Source organism: Mytilus galloprovincialis, chromosome 5 (assembly GCF_965363235.1).
Source record: "Mytilus galloprovincialis chromosome 5, xbMytGall1.hap1.1, whole genome shotgun sequence".
NCBI classification, from domain to species: Eukaryota; Metazoa; Mollusca; class Bivalvia; order Mytilida; family Mytilidae; genus Mytilus; species Mytilus galloprovincialis.
In genome coordinates, this window is record NC_134842.1 from 50,163,315 (window position 1) to 50,185,624 (window position 22,310).

The window sequence follows — 22,310 nt, forward strand, 5'->3', positions numbered from 1 at the left end:
GACCAACGATTCTTTAAAATGTCAGTATTAGAACTAGATTTTAAGAAAATGAAGATGGTGAATATTTGAATTTAGCCTCCACAGGATTTATATAGTGGCCTGAGAAAATACCACGGTATCCATTCTCCCATTACAAAAAGAGTGATGACTATTAAATAAGACGCCACTGCGTATTGAACGTTTCCACCATACTGTAAACTTAAGCCAGACGATGTGAGATGGGTTGCCATTAAGACTCTCTACCAGCGGCCCAAGGACATAATACCATATGTTAAACAATATATAAAATGCAGCGAAATTATTTTCGAAAATACAACAAGTATTAATATAATTTTTCATTGATCGTTGTTGTGATTTTGAACAACACCGAAATACTGTACATATACATGTAATCAAACAGACCGTTAATCGTCAAGTGCGTCCAAGCATAAAGGAATGCACAAGCAATGAACTGCAAGGTTTTAGGGTCATCTTTATTAATGCTAAATTGATTGATATTTAATGTATAAAGTTTAAGTAACATGCCATATATTAGATTTGTTGTCTATTTCCGATGAGGAAAATTGAAACTATATACATTTATTACATTATTACTTTGGCTGGTTATCTGTGACAACGACAAAAACATCTGATATATCCACTGAGGGTCTCTCGGACATGACAATGAAGCTGATGCATATCATCGTATAGGCCCCATTGGACCGGGGGATCCACTTGATTTTCCACCACAGTGCCACATTTTGACTGACAATATTTATGCAAACAGATTTAATCCCATTAGTAACACTCTTTAAATCTGTTGAAATAATTAGACACACAAGGGTTGAGAACAGATTTATAAGGATATTTAATATTTTACACCGAAACCTAAGAGTGTATGTGGAACATGTTATTAAGAAAATTACAATTAAAACAATTGAAACATTAAAAAATGATTTGCAGTCTTTTACGTCATCCAAGATTGTAACTCAGTCCAATTGTTAAATTGTGAATAGGATTGACAATGCAACGTTTAGATTTGTTTTCAGGCGAATTGGCATACAGATGGGTGCACTCCTAACCTGTACAGCAAGTTAACTTGATAACCAGTCATTTGGACTGGTCAAAGTTAACCTGTGACCGAATATAGGACTGCTCTGACCAGTCCTAGGACCAAAATCTAGTTAACTTGAAAAGCGGACTTGGTCCTAGGACTGTTTTTTTGTCTGCCAAAAAGTTAACTTGGAAACAGGTCCGCTATTGATATAAGTTAACTTCGAACCAGTCCTGTCATAAAGTTAACATAAGTTAACTTCGGAACCAGTCCTGTCATAAAGTTAACATAAGTTAACTTGTAAACCGGTCCTGCCACAAAGTTAACTTCTGCTTGGACAAATCCGATCAAAACCAGACCTGTTCCCAAGTTAACTTTTGACTGGTCTGCTCAACACTAAGTTAACATGTAACCAGGACCGCTCTTCATTGATTTAACAAAAATTATTTTTAATATCTTTGTTTCGTAGTATAAACATCGAAAATAAAGTAATTTGAAAATTAATACTTCCGTTTTATGAACAGGATTAAATACAATTTTTTGAAAATAAGTACGCACAGAACGTAACACAAATTTATCTGTGATCTGACAATCTATCTATTATAAAAACGATCTCGGTTACAATGATAACAGGCACTGAATATATATATATATTCCGAGATCAAATTCAATCATATTATGTATATTTTTAAAAAGAAGTATATTTGATGTTAAGTGTATACGTCCTTGTTAGTTATACATCCTTGAACTATGCAGCCACAATCAGCAATAGTTTAATTCATTTAAATAATGACTACAAATTTTTGTTCGCCTAAATTAAGGGTGCAAGCATGTCTTCTTTTTACTCAAAATACTGATAGGTTACAAAATTTCAGTAGTTTTGATGCCTCCAGTTTACTTGTATAACAAAATTATTTGACCGCATCCACCAAAACTGACCATATATGCACTTTAATTTGTAAATCTATATACCCGCATAGTAAATCAGCCATATTTTTTATGTCAGGATTCAATGTATAATACAATCATGACAATGGACGGGACAATGGACAGCAAAATTGCAATATAATAACAAAAAATTTTGGTTCGCATAAATTTAAGATACCAGTATGTCCTCATTTTATTCAAAATATTGATACGTAACAAAATTTCAGTAATTTTGATACCTCCAGCTGACTTGTACAACAAAATTATTTGACCGCATTACCAAAACTGACCATATATGCACTTTAATTTGTAAATCTATATACCCGCATAGTAAATCAGCCATATTTTTTATGTCAGGATTCAATGTATAATACAATCATGACAATGGACAGCAAAATTGCAATATAATAACAAAAAATTTTGGTTTGCATTAATTTAAGATACCAGCATGTCCTCATTTTATTCAAAATATTGATACGTATCAAAATTTCAGTAGTTTTGATACCTCCAGCTGACTTGTACAACAAAATTATTTGACCGCATTTCCAAAACTGACCATATATGCACTTTAATTTGTAAATCTATATACCCGCATAGTAAATCAGTCATATTTTTTATGTCAGGATTCAATGTATAATACAATCATGACAATGGACAGCAAAATTGCAATATAATAACAAAAAATTTTGGTTCGCATAAATTTAAGATACCAGCATGTCCTCATTTTATTCAAAATATTGATACGTATCAAAATTTTAGTAGTTTTGATACCTCCAGCTGACTTGTACAACAAAACTATTTGACCGCATCCACCAAAACTGACCATATATGCACTTTAATTTGTAAATCTATATACCCGCATAGTAAATCAGCCATATTTTTTATGTCAGGATTCAATGTATAATACAATCATGACAATGGACAGCAAAATTGCAATATAATAACAAAAAATTTTGGTTCGCATAAATTTAAGATACCAGCATGTCCTCATTTTATTTAAAATATTGATACGTAACAAAATTTCAGTAATTTTGATACCTCCAGCTGACTTGTACAACAAAATTATTTGACCGCATTACCAAAACTGACCGTATATGCACTTTAATTTGTAAATCTATATACCCGCATAGTAAATCAGCCATATTTTTTATGTCAGGATTCAATGTATAATACAATCATGACAATGGACAGCAAAATTGCAATATAATAACAAAAAATTTTGGTTCGCATAAATTTAAGATACCAGCATGTCCTCATTTTATTCAAAATATTGATACGTAACAAAATTTCAGTAGTTTTGATACCTCCAGCTGACTTGTACAACAAAATTATTTGACCGCATTACCAAAACTGACCATATATGCACTTTAATTTGTAAATCTATATACCCGCATAGTAAATCAGCCATATTTTTTATGTCAGGATTCAATGTATAATACAATCATGACAATGGACAGCAAAATTGCAATATAATAACAAAAAATTTTGGTTCGCATAAATTTAAGATACCAGCATGTCCTCATTTTATTCAAAATATTGATACGTAACAAAATTTCAGTAGTTTTGATACCTCCAGCTGACTTGTACAACAAAATTATTTGACCGCATTACCAAAACTGACCATATATGCACTTTAATTTGTAAATCTATATACCCACATAGTAAATCAGCCATATTTTTTATGTCAGGATTCAATGTATAATACAATCATGACAATGGACAGCAAAATTGCAATATAATAACAAAAAATTTTGGTTCGCATAAATTTAAGATACCAGCATGTCCTAATTTTATTCAAAATATTGATACGTATCAAAATTTCAGTAGTTTTGATACCTCCAGCTGACTTGTACAACAAAACTATTTGACCGCATCCACCAAAACTGACCATATATGCACTTTAATTTGTAAATCTATATACCCGCATAGTAAATCAGCCATATTTTTTATGTCAGGATTCAATGTATAATACAATCATGACAATGGACAGCAAAATTGCAATATAATAACAAAAAATTTTGGTTCGCATAAATTTAAGATACCAGCATGTCCTCATTTTATTCAAAATATTGATACGTAACAAAATTTCAGTAGTTTTGATACCTCCAGCTGACTTGTACAACAAAATTATTTGACCGCATTACCAAAACTGACCATATATGCACTTTAATTTGTAAATCTATATACCCGCATAGTAAATCAGCCATATTTTTTATGTCAGGATTCAATGTATAATACAATCATGACAATGGACAGCAAAATTGCAATATAATAACAAAAAATTTTGGTTTGCATAAATTTAAGATACCAGCATGTCCTCATTTTATTCAAAATATTGATACGTAACAAAATTTCAGTAGTTTTGATACCTCCAGCTGACTTGTACAACAAAATTATTTGACCGCATTACCAAAACTGACCATATATGCACTTTAATTTGTAAATCTATATACCCGCATAGTAAATCAGCCATATTTTTTATGTCAGGATTCAATGTATAATACAATCATGACAATGGACAGCAAAATTGCAATATAATAACAAAAAATTTTGGTTCGCATAAATTTAAGATACCAGCATGTCCTCATTTTATTCAAAATATTGATACGTAACAAAATTTCAGTAGTTTTGATACCTCCAGCTGACTTGTACAACAAAATTATTTGACCGCATTACCAAAACTGACCATATATGCACTTTAATTTGTAAATATATATACCCGCATAGTAAATCAGCCATATTTTTTATGTCAGGATTCAATGTATAATACAATCATGACAATGGACAGCAAAATTGCAATATAATAACAAAAAATTTTGGTTCGCATAAATTTAAGATACCAGCATGTCCTCATTTTATTCAAAATATTGATACGTATCAAAATTTCAGTAGTTTTGATACCTCCAGCTGACTTGTACAACAAAACTATTTGACCGTATTACCAAAACTGACCATATATGCACTTTAATTTGTTAATCTATATACCCGCATAGTAAATCAGCCATATTTTTTATGTCAGGATTCAATGTATAATACAATCATGACAATGGACAGCAAAATTGCAATATAATAACAAAAAATTTTGGTTCGCATAAATTTAAGATACCAGCATGTCCTCATTTTATTCAAAATATTGATACGTAACAAAATTTCAGTAGTTTTGATACCTCCAGCTGACTTGTACAACAAAATTATTTGACTGCATTACCAAAACTGACCATATATGCACTTTAATTTGTAAATCTATATACCCGCATAGTAAATCAGCCATATTTTTTATGTCAGGATTTAATGTATAATACAATCATGACAATGGACAGCAATATTGCAATATAATAACAACAAATTTTTGTTCACATCAATTTAGGATACCAGCATGTCCTCATTTTATTCAAAATATTGATACGTAACAAAATTTCAGTAGATTTGATACCTCCAGTTGACTTGTACAACAAAATTATTTGACCGCATCCACCAAAACTGACCATATGTGCACTTTAATTTGTAAATCTATATACTCGCATAGTTAATCAGCCATATTTTTTATGCCAGAATCAATGTATAATACAATCATGACAATGGACAGCAATATTGCAATATAATAACAACAAATTTTTGTTCACATCAATTTAGGATACCAGCATGTCCTCATTTTATTTAAAATATTGATACGTAACAAAATTTCAGTAGATTTGATACCTCCAGCTGAATTGCAATATAATAACTATTATGCCACATCATCAAAGTACCAACACTGACATGTCTGAATTCATTTTTACTATTTACAATGATTTAATAAAAAAAAAGTATACGAGGTTCTCTTCTTGGAATCTATTATGTCGGTTGATTGATTTTGTTTATAGTTAAACGTCAAGTGGCAACTATTTCATTAGAGTGCGAATTGAGTATAATTTTAGGATGTCCCATATAAATATCGGCAATGACAAATCTCTCGATAAATCTGACAAATTTGACGAGATTGTTGATAGTTTTACCACACCGTATGCTTACGGACACTGTACAATTTCTGTTAGAATACTTTGCGGGAAATAGAATAGTAAATCCAATGCAAACAAGTTGAATATCAATGAAATATCCATGCAAGTATAAATTTATGCATAAAGTAAAATTTAGGAAGGGACAGGTAAACAACGGGGAACGAAGTAACGTAGACAATGTTGCCGATATCCCGTGATATAAGAATATTGTTCCAATGCGTTGGATAACCTTTCTATCCGCCTTCTAATAAAACAAACTCTGTGTGATCATGGTGATCGTATAGCCATTTTTTATTTATATAAGAATACAAGTATATCAAATAAAAGAGAGCATTTGTATAATATCTAGTAGAGTCTAGCGAGTAAATAATAAATAATATCTGTGGAAAACAATGCGAATGTTGTTTACATATTTTAATCATGCGGAAAGCTCAAGGCTGATATGAAAACTCTTATAACGATAATCTGTCATAAGCAGACCTGTCCTCAGGTCTGGTCAATAGCAGACTTGTCCACAGGTCTGGTCAAAAGCAGACCTGTCCTCAGGTCTGGTCAGGAGCAGACCTGTCCACAGGTCTGGTCTGAGGCAGACCTGTCCTCAGGACTGGTCAAAAGCAGACTTGTCCACAGGTCTGGTCTGGGCAGACCTGTCCTCATGACTGGTCAAAAGCAGACTTGTCCACAGGTCTGGTCTGGAGCAGACTTGTCGATAGGTCTGCAGCAGTCCTAAAAAAGCAGACCGTAGGTCTGGTCCACCAACGACAAAGTTAACTTGCTTGACTGCTTAAAAATTCTCAAGTTAACTTAGAAAGCAGTCAACAAGTTAACTCTAAGTTAACTTTTGTCAAGGTTAGGACCGCACCCATCTGTAGTCATTATCAAATACAATACAAAATAGTAAAGACTTTTGCATTTCAATTTGGAGTAATATACTTCAAATTATCAATTAACAATCTGTTACTGATATTATCATTTAGGAATTCATGCTTGAACATATCCCGCGTAAATGTGTGTTATCGTTATTAACATGGGCAACATTTCGGACATTACTGTACTTTAAACAATTTTCCTTTTCTTTCAAATATGTGTGTGTTTTTCTTTTATTTGCGAATGTTTTAATTGTCTAAGATACAATTCATCATGTTCATGTAGAAATAAAAAAAAAATTCAGGACGAAAAGTAGACTCTGAATGCTATCTTGACAATGTAAAACACGATCTTTTTATGTTGGTTTGTCAATGTGTAAGAAAGCTCTACTAGTACCTACATACATGTGTAGATATGATAAATATGTATATGTGAAGTAAATGTACTTAATTCAATGATAATTTTTAAGATTCACTTATCTAAATATACTCATTAAACATGTTAAAGTCATACCGATTCATTAAATCAATCTTTGATATACCATGCATAGAGCGTTCAGCTGGAAGAAAGTAAGAATTTCAACCTGCTTTTATGTAACAAATTAACATACTTTTGTATGGATAAAAATGCATCCGAATTAACAAAAATAAGCTTTGAACTGACTGATTCTTATTTCACGAGTAGAAGAGGGTCCTTGTAAAGCATACATCAACTTTAATAATTCATGAATTATATCTATACACTGTATAAGACTAGTGGTTTCTTACATTCGACAGTTGTCTCTTTTGGATGAACAAAATTCCCCATTTTTTAAAGTTTTAAAATCTGAAAGTTTCCTTAAATTACTTCACACCATATATTTCTTGTTATTGCATCAGTATCTTAAACATAACTAATGACAAACTTCTCTTTTCATTTGCAGGTTTAACTCCTTACAATGTAACAATCAGGTTTAGAATTACACATGGCTATTTTGTGACATCTTACAGAAGTTTTGTGAAATAATTGGTATGTTGATAAAGATGAAACCAAGAAAAACTGACATCACAATGCGAAAACACGGAAACAGAGTAGAGACAAAAATTTATTAAAGATTGATTAATCCTATATATAACGGACTGCAATAAATTTTGATACTCTGCAATTTTCATTCTCAAAATGGTTTGTTACGAATCTTTGCAAAATGGCTAAAAGTCTAGGTTTTTTCGCTAATATTATGTGTGTTTAATTCAAAATTCACAGCTGTTTTAGTATTATCCTGCAATAACAAGAAAAGTAATGTTATGTTTGCTATAACTTTAGCATTCCCTTTGTATATATAATACACAATAAATTTATATAATAAAACTAAACTTTTAGCCTTCCCAAAATTTGAATTCAAAACTCGTACGGCTAAAATTTTAACTGCATAAAAAACGATTAAATTTTTTAAGCTAAAATTTTAGCATTTTTTCGCAATTTGAACAAGTTCTTATAATGTTGAAGTTACATGATATGAAATACTAAAGTTTTAGCTTTTTCGCAAAATAATAAATTTTATGTTTGATACAGTAAATGTAAAATATTCAACATTTAAGATGTTGTGTATATTGTCTCAGGGTGGATATGGGAGGGGGTTCGGGCGTTGGAACTCCTGGAAACATATGGTTGGACCCTTCCCCTTTCCTCCTTTTGAAAATGGCTGTATCTGCCTTGTGTCTTGATTTTATAATACTAAGTAACACAGGTAGTTAACACGTAGGTTTTTACAGAAGAACAACAAGTAAGGAACCGTATTCATGCTGATTTTTTTTTGGTCCCGCGAAATCTAAGCGCATTGCCGGGAAAGGCAGCAAGTCCTCTCAAAGTTATATACATTTGAAACATTCGCCAATTACAATTAAAATTATGTACACTCTATGTTGTTCACTTCCTTCCAGAGCATCCTTTTGTATACTTCAAATTCATATTGGATACCAGACAGTACTGTATATTATATTGTGTGTCCACATATATTATATATGTCGTTTGTTCATTTGACAATATATAATCCATAAAGATAGAGTAAAGACAAGACAAATTAACCTAAAGAGGGTTTTTGGCTGTGAACAGGAGAGTGAAAATGTCCAAAATATGTTAAATAAAAGATGAATGAAAATAAATGTATAATAACCAACCATTGACCGAGCTGTTTGGTCATATAAACCAGCTATAGAACTTGTGTATGAACATATGAGTATCGTAGATACTTTGTTTACATTTTTTCAATCAAATAAAAACTAGATAAACAAGTCAAATATAAAGAAATACTCACGTAAAAGATTCCTGATTTCTCCCACTGTTCTTTGTATACTTCTTTCTCTAAAAGAAAATTCGCATTGCAGTTCATAAAACACAAACATTTGATGTTTTGTCATGTAACCATACATAAAATATAAATTTGCGCCATTTTATAGTCTTTAAAATTCTTTATCTTTCAAACGCTTTAAATAAATGATAAATCTAAGGACTTTTCAAACGTTTAGGTGAGTTCAGCATAAAAAAGCGCTTCAATGATTTAACTTCTGTCTCTTAAAAGCTTGAATAATTGTATTAACTTTATATTATTTATATTAAGGTAGCAAACTACAAAGATTTGTTATCCCAAATCAGACAACTTTAAAGTGATGTTATTCCTTTCATCCTTCCCTATATTTTTATAAATAAGGTACCAAGGATAAGTTTTCCGAATTGTGATAATTTCATTATGACATAATTAATTGTGATGTAATTAGTTGCTTTATTGTGATGTCCCCACAGCTGGCCTTCCACTATTTTATCTTTTTTGTGTGTTATTTTGGCACTTCAACTGTTTCTGTTTTGTTTTTTACATCCTTAGCTTTCTAATATAAGGTTCTGAGCGTAAATGATGAAGATAAACCCAGAATAGCTTCATTTTTATCACTTTTGCAGCGATTTTTGTTGTAAACGGTTATCTTGGTCTGACCCCCAGTCACGAACTGTTTTAAAAATGCTGTAATATGTAATATGTTAAACAACACGGGCGGAAAATGTAAGGTAAAATTCGTTTGCTATAGTGGACAAAATGATGACAACAGTATTTTTTAACTCGTGCAACGTGTGATTTTGGAGGAAATTACCGATGCTCACGTTTTTATATATAATATGCATGTTTACCACTCTAGTTGAGATTATACATTTGTAGTTCAGAATCTTCCACTTAAGCATGTTTACCTTCTCATCCACTGGTGGTATGACTGAGAATGTCAACCGTTAAAGATAAGTTCAAAACAAAACAAATAAAATGATATAAACCAACATGAAAGTTTGTAGCCCAAGCAAACGCTTGCATTCAGTTATACAACTCTTAACATAAGTCGACATTTCAAAATTTTGGCATTGACAATTATGAAATCATTTGTGCGCTCCCGCTGAAGAAGCATCCAGAAAAGCACTCCGGGGACATTTTGTTTATGAAATGTAATGGAATTTCTACATGCTATCAATTTTTATGTATGCATAAAACAAGTCCTTCATTTTTCGGCGAAAGCTTATAATTTTGTGTTATAACTTAATGTCTATAAAGTGAGCTGAAGTTTAATACTGGTATTATATGGCTGATTCACTCGTTGAAATTGATCTTTTTTCTATGGAGAACACTTGTTCTGCTGACAGAAATGATAGGGTCCTGATATTTTGTGTACTTTAATATCCTATACTTTCATTCAAGGTTTATCCTTAACTTGGTCTCAACTTTTGAATAATCTCTTTCAACTGTGTCTCTGAATGTTATTTCTGACTATACAGCTTATATGTATGTTCAACTTGGCGTTTATTTTTGTTGTAGTTCAGTTTTTTTGCTGTTCTATTGTTTTCCTCTTGTTGTTGATTGTTCGGTTTTGGTTTGTAATCCGGTTTTGTTTTTATTGTTTGATTAGATTTATGACTATGGCGGTATATTACTGTTGCTTTCAGTACGATTAAAGAGTTTGTTCATGATGAAGGCTATACTGTAATATTCATTGTCTTTGGCTGGATAGTAGATCATTTGGCAATCATGAAACCTTACCCAACTATAAAAGTTATTTCATGTCTAGAGTTTATCACTATGGAAGGAGGAAAATAAGAAAGAAAACTGTTATGTTGAGAAACTTCAAAATACCCCAACAAGGAGAGTCTCAGTCCACGGTAAAACAAAAATTGAAAAAGGGCACTGTCTCTTGTCAAATGAGGTAAAAAATTATAAGCAACAAAGCAACAAATTCAACAAGCTAAATGAAACACAATAATACATCAAGACAATAACAAACAATAAAAAGCATAAACCTGGTGGAACTTCAACCATTTTTTTAAATTATGCCCTGTACGAAGTTAAGAATATGTCAGTTGTTTATCAGTTTGTCCGTTTCTATAAGCTTTTGTTATGGACAGGCTATTTGCGATGTTTTTTACTTAGATATTTCTTGGAGTTTAGTATTTTTGTTGTTCCTTTATTTCCTTTTAGCGAATGATTCGTTCCCTTAGATTTTGCTTGCAGTCTGGGTTTGTTTCCTTTTTATCGAATTATGACTATTGAACATCGGTTGCCTATATTTGAAACTATAAGGAGAAATTGTTCCATTTATATACATAAAAAAAAAACACACATTTCCATATCAGATATAATCAACAGACCTTGAGTCCTTAAGAATTCATTAAAAATATGACCACTTCAACATGTTCAAATCCTTTTTTTTCTGTTTTATTATTTTTAGTATGTTTCTTCTATCAATAAATCAACAACTACTAGAAACTTATATATGATTACAATAATTTATTAACATAATAAATACATAACAATAAAATAATGTGAACATGTGATACATGTAAACTATGGAATAACAGAATACCATTAGCCAGGTCTGCCACCTGTTAACTGTTGTTGTCCTACTGGTAAATTACGAAAAGGGCTATTTGTAATAGAACCATGGTAAGGTGTTGCATAGGTACATTCTGAAAGCTGATTAAGTCTTTCATGTCTATATTCAGTGCATCTCAAACAAATGCAAACTGGTAAAATGTGCACTAAATATTGAGCATGACAGGTTTTAAGTTCATGCAATAACCTCATAAAATCTTCTGCACTTATATGTCCCTGTGAATTAACTCCATGTAAATTAAGTAAATAAAACTCATTAATGACAGAACGATACATTGGTTTGATATAAAGCGAATGAATTGCAACAGTATTTTTTGCACTGATTTTTCGTGGCAGAAGCAGTTTAACAAAGTCTGTTTCCAGTTGGAACTTTTCAATCAGTGGAACAAGAAGAGCTGTTTTGCCCTCTCTACATCTTTTTACTTCACTATTGTCATTTACTAATCATTTAAATAAATAGCCTAATTTAAAATTGCGATTATACTCCGATAAAATAATTTCTATTTCTATTACATCATTTTCATTTTGCATTTGCATATAATTATTAACAACATCTAATAAAAACTCACTTCTTTTTAGTGCTAAATGAACTTTGGTCTGGGGCGCAATGGTAACCACACTGGGTTCATCATCATGACCAAAGTTTAAATGAAGAATTAGCTTATTCATGATAGAATTGCAATATCCCTTTTCCTTTTTTTCCTAACTTTTTAATTATAGTTCCCTATTAAGAATTATATTCTTGCCCGCTCCAAAAAGGAAAAAGGATAGAATCAGATATGTTTTCAAGATGCTTCTACACCATAGCAAACCTTCAGACAATCATGTGGATATTTTTTTTAAAACACTCTTTGAATGTCCAAACATTTGGTCTTTAATGTGACCCTTGAAGGTTAATCAAGAATCAACAAAATATAGTTTAATATATCCAATTATCTTTAACAATGACAAAATATAAACAGTTTATAAATTATTCTTATAATTCATCATTGCAGTGGGTCAAACAGCATAACACTTCTATAGGCCACGGTGGACTGAATATAATATATATTAACTAGAGGCTCTAAAGAGCCTGTGTCGCTCACCTTGGCATATGTGAATTAAACACAGGAAGCAGACAGTTCATGACAAAATTTGGTTAAGGTGATTGGGATGTGTTTGAACATCTTACTTTACTGAATATTTTTGCTGCTTACAATTATCTGTGTCTATAATGAACTTGTCCGTGTAGTTTCAGTGGAAAATGTTAGTAAAAATTTACAAATTTTATGAAAATTTTTAAAAATTGATTATAAAGGACAATTACTTCTTAGGGGGTCAATTTACCATTTTGGTCATTTTGACTTATTTTTGAGTCTTAAATTGCTGTACATTATTGCTGTTTACAGTTTATCTCTATCTATAATAATATTCAAGATAATAACCCAAAACAGCAAAATTTCCTTAAAATTACCAATTTAGGGGCAGCAACCTAACAACGCGTTGTCCGATTCATCTAAATATTTCAGGGCAGATAGATCTTGACCATATAAACAATGTTACTTCTTGTCAGATTTGCTCTAAATGCTTTGGTTTTTGAGTTATAAGCCGAAAACTGCATTTTACCCCTATGTTCTATTTTTAACCGTAGCGACCATCTTTGTTGGTTAGCCCGGTCACAAAACACAATTTTTAAACTTAATAGCCTAATAATGATTCTGGCAATGTTTGGTAAAATTTGGCTAAGTAGTTTCAGAGAAGAAGATTTTTGAAAAAGTTAACTTAGATTTACGAAAAAATTGTTAAAAATGGACTATAAAGGGCAATAACTCCTAAAGGGGTCAACTGACCATTTTGGTTCTAGTGACTTATTTGTAAATCTTACTTTGCTGAACATTTTTGCTGTGTACAGTTTATATCTATCCATAATAATATTCAAGATAATTACCAAAAACAGTAAAATTTCCTTAAAATTACCAATTTAGGGGCAGCAACCCAACAATGGGTTGTCTGATTCATCTGAAAATTTCAGGGCAGATAGATCTTGACCAGATAAACAATTTTACCCATTGTCAGATTTGCTCTAAATGCTCTAAATGCTTTGGTTTTTGAGTAATAACCAAAAACTGCATTTAACCTCCATATTCTATTTTTAGCCGTGGCGGTCATCTTGGTTGGTTGGCCGGGTCAAAAAACACAATTTTCTAGATACATTAATGATGATTGTGGCCAAGTATGGATTAATTTGGCCCAGTAGTTTCAGAGAGGAAGATTTTTGTAAAAGATCATGGAGATTTACGAAAAATGACTAAAATTGACTATAAAGGGCAATAACTCCTAAAGGGATCAACTGACCATTTTGGTCATGTTGCCTTATTTGTAAATCTTACTTTGATGACCGTTATTGCTGTTTTCAGTTTATCTCCATCTATAATAATTTTCAAGATAATAACCAAAAACATTAAATTTCCTTAAAATTACCAATGTAGGGGCAGCAACCCAACAATGGGTTGTCTGATTCATCTGAAAATTTCAGGGCAGATAGATCTTGATCTGATAAACAATTTTACTCCATTTCAGATTTGCTCTTAATGCTTTGTTTTTTTAGTTTTAAGCCAAAAACTGCATTTTACCCCTGTGTTCCTTTTTTTTTGCCATGGCGGCCATCTTGGTTGGTTGGCCGGGTAAAAAAACACAAATTTTAAGCAAGATACATCAATGATGATTGTTGCCAAGTTTGGTTTAATTTGGCCCAGTAGTTTTAGAGGAGAAGATTTTTGTAAAAGTTAACGACGACGGACGACAGACGATGGACGACGACAGACGACGGACGACAGACGCCAAGTGATGAGAAAAGCTCACTTGGCCTTTTAGGCCAGGTGAGCTAAAAACATGTTATGAAAACATATTATGCCAACATGAATCGTGAAGCAATACAAATAATTCTAAAACTTTCTGATCACTGTGCTCTTAAAATTACATTCTGAGTTTACTTTTTTTTTAGTCACTAAAATTTGAATGTATTTGCAGCTTTATTTGGATTCATTTTAAAATTTTGTAAAATTTAAACCATTTTAAGCAATGTATTGTACATGGTATACTATGTTTGAGGTATTTTTGTACAGTTCATAACAAGCCTTTTTGCAATTATATACAAGTTATCACATGTACAATATTTCTGTATATGATATAACATGTACAAAATTGCAACTTGATATAACATGTACAAAATTGCAACTTGAATACAACATATATAAATATTTACATGATTTATGTACACATATATACAAAAAAATATCCTTATTACTGTTGATTCATTTTTTATCATTGTTTTCAGAAGTTAAAATATATATATCTCAATCAATTTTGTTTTTAGATTTAACACTGTAGCATTTATTTCTCATCCTAGCTGTACTCCAACAGTATAATGACTTGGACAGGTAAAAACTTACTCTTTCTTTCAATCCAATAAAGAGACAATTTTGAGCATAATCTCTTCATCCTGGCTGAACATTAACAGTATGAAGATCATTAAACACAAGTATTTGTCTTTTATTCAATTCAATAATTAGACAACTTGTATATCCAAGCAGAATGATGAAGTAAAAGGATTATATCTATATACATTATGGTTCATATTATAGGTAAAGAAAAATAAAGTTCAAGATGCATGATGCATGAATATTTTGACATTTATGTTGCAAAAGATTATCCACAAATTCTGAAGGTCCACAAAAAAACTGATAATGTAACAAAACATGGAATAAATAAAGAAACTATACCTATTCACAGAAACTTAAAACATTGTTTATATAAACAAACAACAACAATAAAATATTAAAGTCACAAGATAGTCATTATTATATCATTATCCTCACTGTAACTAAAAATAACTATAAGGTTTAATCTCTTTCAATGTATCTATAACTTTCCTACTTTTCTCATATTAAAGATAAAAACTCTTTCATTCAATCCAATAAAGAGACACTTTTGAGCATAATCTCTTCATCCTGGCTGAACGTTAACAGTATGAAGATCATTAAACACAAGTATTTGTTTGTTTTTTTATTCAATTTTAAAATTTGACAAGTTTGATATCCAAGCAGAATGATTAAGTAAAAGTATTATATCTATGTATATATATCATTGCAAAAATCAAGGTCATCTTTGAATTGAATTTTCTTTATATATATTAAGTTCTTGCTAAAAAAAATCAGACTTAAGCAAAACTTTACTGAATTTGAACTTATGAAGTTGTAACTTTTCGGATATGTCCCTGTTATACACATGGAAACTTTTTTCTCAAGCTTCTTATACTATTTACATGATATAGGAGTGTATACAATAAACAGTGAAAAACAGTACTCATAATTATGATTTTTTTTTGTGCATAAATATGAACTTAATGGAAAGAACTGTGTAATACACTCTTTTGTTTGCAATGCAGACTCATTTACTCCATGAAAAAATAATATTGAAAATTTGCAGACATAACAAACATTTACACTTAGTCTATCTATTGAAAAATTGAAAAACTTTAGATAAATAATAATGTAAATTCAAGTCAAACAGAATTAATATACATCCATGTGTTCTCTTTCCTGATTTTTATTGTTTGCTTTGCATTTGCTTTGCATATGGTCAAACTTATGGTAAAGTTGCATAACATAAAAAAGATCTGCTGTCATAGAACTCCATGACTAAACTAAAGGTCACAATATTTTCTTGAAGGGATTTTGTTATATATTAATATATTTTTTTATATTTTTACTTCACAGGCTTTTTTACTCTTCCTATTATCGATTTTCATCAATAAGACAAAAAAAAAATTACGACATTTTGCAATACCATAGTTTTATCATAAGTAGATATACATTCAACTTATTTGAAATATGACACAAAGTATCCTGAATTTGTTGTTTCGTATCAGATGAACTTTTTTAAATCTTAAAGGGGCACTAGCTACGAGATATAAAAAAAAAATTATATATTATTTTTTTTGCTCAATCACTAATGAAATACAATGGTGAAATAATAATTCGCTTTTAGCAGCAAGTATGATTTAGTTCTGTCAAAATAAGCTAAAATCATTGATAATGAATTATTCACTTGCAAGTGAATAATTCAACCTCATAGAATTTGTATTAATGTGAACTTCAATTTAACTCCTTAGCTTGAAATGGATAACACATGAATTGAATGTGTAAAATTATTTAAAGGAAAAGAATATCAACATTGAAAGTGAAACAAAGGTAAATCAATTGATTGACTGATTTGATCCACAGAAAATCATTCTTATACAGATAAAAACGATGATAACATTAATGTTTCATCTATAATATAAAATTAAATAGACCTAGAATAATCCACGAGCATGAATTTGCTTGATCTATTTATATCTATATTTATGTTTACATCGCTTATATGGTCATTGAATGACTTTAGAGGTCAACTCAATAATTAATTAGATGGCGGTCTAGACTGCTAACACACGAAATGTAATTTTATACCGTGTCCTCTTAATAATTTATTTTAGACTTTAAATAGGTTGGATAAATGTTAACATTATTCATTATTATAAATCAAATACTAGAAATTAAGTAAAATCGGTGAACATGAATTTGACAGCTAGTGCCCCTTTAACATTTAAGATTTTTTTTTACAAGTTCTTTACACATATCTTCCTTCTTTTTCTTTTTTTCTCTGTCTTGTTTACATATGTTTTCAAGTTTTTAATAGTACCAATATCAGTCAGTCTTACTGTACACTTCTTGGATTCTGCTGCATCTATTTTCTTATTTCCTGATCTTTTTCTGCCTACAAAACATCAACTTATTTTACTAACTAAAAAGACTATTATTATGCAAATACATTGCTTTTAAAACTAGAGGCTCTAAAGAGCCTGTGTCGCTCACCTTGGTCTATGTGAATATTAAACAAAATCTTACTTTGCTGAACATTACTGCTGTTTACAGTTTATCTCTATCTATAATAATATTCAAGATAATAACCAAAAACAGCAAAAATTCCTTATAATTACCAATTCAGGGGCAGCAACCCAACAACGGGTTGTCCGATTCATCTGAACATTTCGGGGCAGATAGGTCTTGACCTGATGATCAATTTCACCCCCATGTCAGATTTGCTTTAAATGCTTTGGTTTTTGAGTTATAAGCCAAAAACTGCATTTTACCCCTATGTTCTATTTTTAGCCATGGCGGTCATCTTGGTTGGTTGACCGGGACACCGGACACAATTCTTAAACTAGATACTCTAATAATGATTTTGGCAATGTTTGGTTAAATTTGGCACAGCAGTTTCAGAGGAGAAGATTTTTTAACCAACTATTATTTTATACTAAATGATTTCTCACCTATTTCTGATTTTTTATCTTTTGTCGATGAATGATTAATAAGTCCTGTAATTGCATCTGAAATGAAAATCAGGATTTAAAAAAAAAATTAATTCATTCTAACCTTCCCTGAAATATTTGTATGGAATTAATACAATTAAAACTATTTTAAATTTGCATTATGAAGATGAAACTTCTTTTCACAAACTGTTATCATCCTTTTCCAAATCTGAATAAAATTCTTTTATCAGTCAAATCTTCAAAAGTATACAAGTTGCAATTCAGAATGTAAATAAGATTTAAAAGACAAACTGTGAAAAAAACAATCTTTGGACTGATATAAAGTTGTAAAAACTTTAGATTATTTACCCTTTTTAGTATTTTTACCAATCCTTTCATATTCTCCAGTAGTTTCACGGATCCTTTCTAAATTTTGGCAAACATCTATTGGATTATATAAATCTGGAAAATTAAACAGTTGAGTAACAATGTAAATGAAAAAGGAGAAAAACCAAGCTTATTCCACCAGGGATGATTCTAGGTGTTTTCAAATTGGTCCCTAAAACATCAAATTGGGAATTTTTTTAGAATAAAATCTAAGACGAAATAACATTGATTTCCTGTAAAAACGTAAAATGTATATCATTAAGTTTAACCTTTACACTGATGTTCATGTAAGTTGTAACATTTTGAATAATTCTGGATGTGCTACTGTAATTACATGAATATTTTTGAACTTGAGGCACTTGTCTATCATCTTAGCTATAGTTACCTAGGCCTATTCCAAAAGCATTTCAGCTAACATAAATAAACCACTGAAAAAAATCATTCATCGGGTATTTTTTCAACAGCAGGTCATCTCTATAAATTTACCTTAATTCAAATGGAATAAATTATATGTTTATAGAACACAACCTTCAATGCCATGACAGGCAGAAATTGGTTTAATATAAAATAACATATTAAGGTGTATGCAGTAATATAAATGAGTATTCTAATGCAATTTGGATGTAACAATTTTTTTTTTCATTGGCTAAAATTTGCTGTCAAATCCACAGTTGGTCAGGCTTAACTAAGGAGGGACCCCCCATTTTGAATTGATTGAATCAACAAATGTTCGATTACTACAATAATTGAAAATAAAACAACACCTACCTTCAATTTGGCGTTTTAATGTAATTTTATCGTAATTTGAAGCGTACGGGTAAGGTAATAACCTCCAGTTTGTAAGTTTTCATTTGTATGACGTCACGTTTAGCCATGACATTTTTGTGCCAAAATAATTCATTAAATTTCGCGTATTTTTTTTCTAATTGTCAAATTTAGTCGTTTTTTAAAGTTTTATCGTACTTTTTCTTTTTGTAATGCATTAGAATCGGAATAACAGTACTGTACTTGAACAGTTGTCACTGTCAATTTTAATTTGATGGTTGCACATCACTGTTTTACTGTCTCTGATACTGTCTACTGTGTAACAATTGACGGTGGCAACTCTTCAACTACAGTACTGTTATTTCTTATGTAACAGAAAGTAAAAAAAAATTTCGTTTTCTCTCATAAAAGTTGTACCTTTGTTTCCTGAATGATGTATTATGAATGATATAGTGTTGTGCATCATAGATGGAATGTCAGAACTGACAGATACATTGAAAATGTCTTTATATGTCAAGCTGAGATATGAAGTTAATTCATCTCTCACTTCCTCAGATATGCCTCTAGTGTTGTCAACATAATGGTTAAACAGGATCTTCAACTTTTGGCAATGATTTAAATGGCTTATAATTCTGCAGATACTCTATAATTTCAGCTTTCATTTCTTTTGCTTTTATAACTAAGAAGGTGGGCATTCCTGAGGAAATATTTTTCATTTACTTCAATTAAAGTAAATAAAAAAAAGTATATAGGAACATGTAAGCTGTATTACTGTGAATTCATTTATTTTCGTGGGTACCAGTTTTCGTGGATTGTGGAAAAATTGTGTTTTTTTGTATATTTCATTTCATGGTTTTTATTATGTGTTGAAACAAGCCTAGAGAAATTTGTGATTCACCTACACCCACGTTATCCACAAAAATTGGTATCCCACGAAAATCAATAAATCCACAGAATCTTAAAATATAAGCAAATAAATTGTTCCTCCTATTTTTATTGCATACAGTTTAATATCTCATTTCAATTTCACTCATTTGACTCATGTGTAGATCTTACTTTGCTGAACATTTTTTGCTGTAACATTTTATCTCTATATATCTCCAAAAAAAAATTGAAGATAATAACCAAAAACAATAAAATTCCCTAAAAAATAACTATTTCGGAACAGTAACCCGACAATGGGTTGTTGGATATGTCTGAAAGTTACAATGCATATAGATCTTAACCTGATAATGACTTATTTTTATACCTAACTTCGCTGAATTTATTTACTTTAACTTCTCTCTATCTATAATAGAATTAACGATACAATGAAATAACCTACAAATCAACCATTTCGGGACGGTTACCAAACATGGGTTGTCCAATTGCACTGTTCATCTTATGGCAGATAGATCTTGTTCTATTACTTACATAAACCTCCATTAGTTTTGCTCTAACTGCTTTAGTGAGATATAAGCCCAAAACTGCATTTGTCCTTTATATAAATAAGAAGACGTTGTATGAGTGCCAATGAGACAAATCTCCATCCAAGTCACAATGAATTCAAATTTAACAATTGTAGGTCAAAGTAATGCCTTCTTCACAGAGCCTTGGCTCACATCCAACAGCAAGCTATAAAGAGTCCCAAAATGACCAGTGTTACACAATTCAAACAGGAAGCAAAGGGTCTTATCTATTCACAAAACGAGAAACAAGAAACATAATTATATGAAACACACCAACAAACGACAACCACTAAACAAAAGCCTCCTGACTAAGGACAGGTGCATATAATAAATGCAACAGGTGTGAATGTTTTAACAGACGCCAACCTTTACCCTAACCTCATTTACAATAGTATAACTTTACAACATGAAAAGACGCACTAAAAAATTTAATTGAAAATGGCATAATTCTATTAAAAAGACACCAATTTCACAAAAACCACTAAACTATGTTCTTTTTCTTAGCAACAGCATCAAGATTTGTTGATGAATCAAATCATCAATTAAAATTTATAAACTATATACCCTAAGGAACATTCACTTTAAGTCTTTTTGAAGTATTTGACCCATTAATTTCAGAACGGAAGATTCTTGAAATAATTCATGAGGATTATAGCAAGTGATGGCATAAGCTCAAATGACTATCTGGATCAAAAACTAAATTTCAGGATTTTGAATGGTTAAAGTAATGGTATTAACTTTCATTGTCCCCTATGTTAGCTTCCTCTTTTTAATGGTAATAGGTATATAACATATCTATATTATCACTCACCTTTTATTGCTTTTAATGGAGAACTATCTTCACTTGTAAGGGATTTCCTAGATTTTAATGGAGAACTATCTTCACTTGTAAGGGATTTCCTAGCTTTTAATGGAAAACTATATCTTCATTTGTAAAGGATTTCCTAGCTTTTAATGAAGAATTGTCCACACTTCTTTATCCTATAAAGAAATTAATTGTAAAGTGTTAGAAGTAAGTGTTACGAAGAAACTTGTGTATTCTTTTTTAAGTCAGCTTACTACACAGTTATGTCTAGAACAGAAAAAATATATCAACATACAAAATATAGAAAATACCTACCATTTCTTGCTTTAAATGGAGAACTGTCTTTGCTATTTTAGGATTTCCTAGCTTTTAATGGAGATCTGTCATCACTATCAAAGGATTTCTTATCTCTACTACTTATAATTATGTCATAGTTTATTGTTATACCTTGGTTGTATCAATAAGTGTGTATGCATAAACTGTTTCTTAAATTACTTAAAATGTTAATATTTATATGTTGTATCCTATAAGAACAATGAAAATAGGCCTATTGTGTTTTATTTTTGTACTATCAATTCCAAGTTTACTTTCCACAGCAGTCACTGTGACTCAGAGTGAGAGAAAGTATATTCCACTTCGTATCTTATCACCTATTTTCCTACGTTAGTTCTAGGAGGAACCCCATTCCTAACTCTTAAAATAATTAATTTTCTTTGAGTCAGTGATCATGACTCCTTTCCGTACAAATTTATCGGTTCAAATTGCGATCGTTTTAAATAAAATACAACATTTATTGACAGAACGAGCTAATACTGGACATGTCGTTTGACTCAACATTTAAGGAAGTGAGAC

At 30.7% G+C, this 22,310-nt stretch overlaps 1 protein-coding gene across 1 annotated transcript; it reads right to left on the reverse strand.

The window, feature by feature from the left end:
- Positions 1 to 17,089: 17,089 nt before the first annotated feature.
- Positions 17,090 to 21,934, reverse strand: LOC143074063 (uncharacterized). Its single transcript, XM_076249612.1, has 5 exons — positions 21,906 to 21,934; positions 21,465 to 21,553; positions 18,423 to 18,515; positions 18,075 to 18,131; positions 17,090 to 17,518 (listed from the first exon to the last, which is right to left on the reverse strand). Exons 1-5 carry the CDS (start codon positions 21,932 to 21,934, stop codon positions 17,361 to 17,363), a joined length of 426 nt encoding a protein of 141 aa, XP_076105727.1. The 3' UTR covers positions 17,090 to 17,360.
- Between the last annotated feature and the right edge of the window lie 376 nt (positions 21,935 to 22,310).

What these genes read in the sequence shown, in the direction of transcription:
- LOC143074063 (XM_076249612.1), bottom strand. Translation starts at nt 21,934, where the DNA reads ATGCATACACACTTATTGATACAACCAAG. An exon ending in TCCATTAAAAGCAATAAAAG is followed by an intron (nt 18,516 to 21,464) that starts GTGAGTGATAAT and finishes TTAATTTTCCAG; the next exon opens with ATTTATATAATCCAATAGAT. An exon ending in AGATAAAAAATCAGAAATAG is followed by an intron (nt 17,519 to 18,074) that starts GTGAGAAATCAT and finishes GATGTTTTGTAG; the next exon opens with GCAGAAAAAGATCAGGAAAT.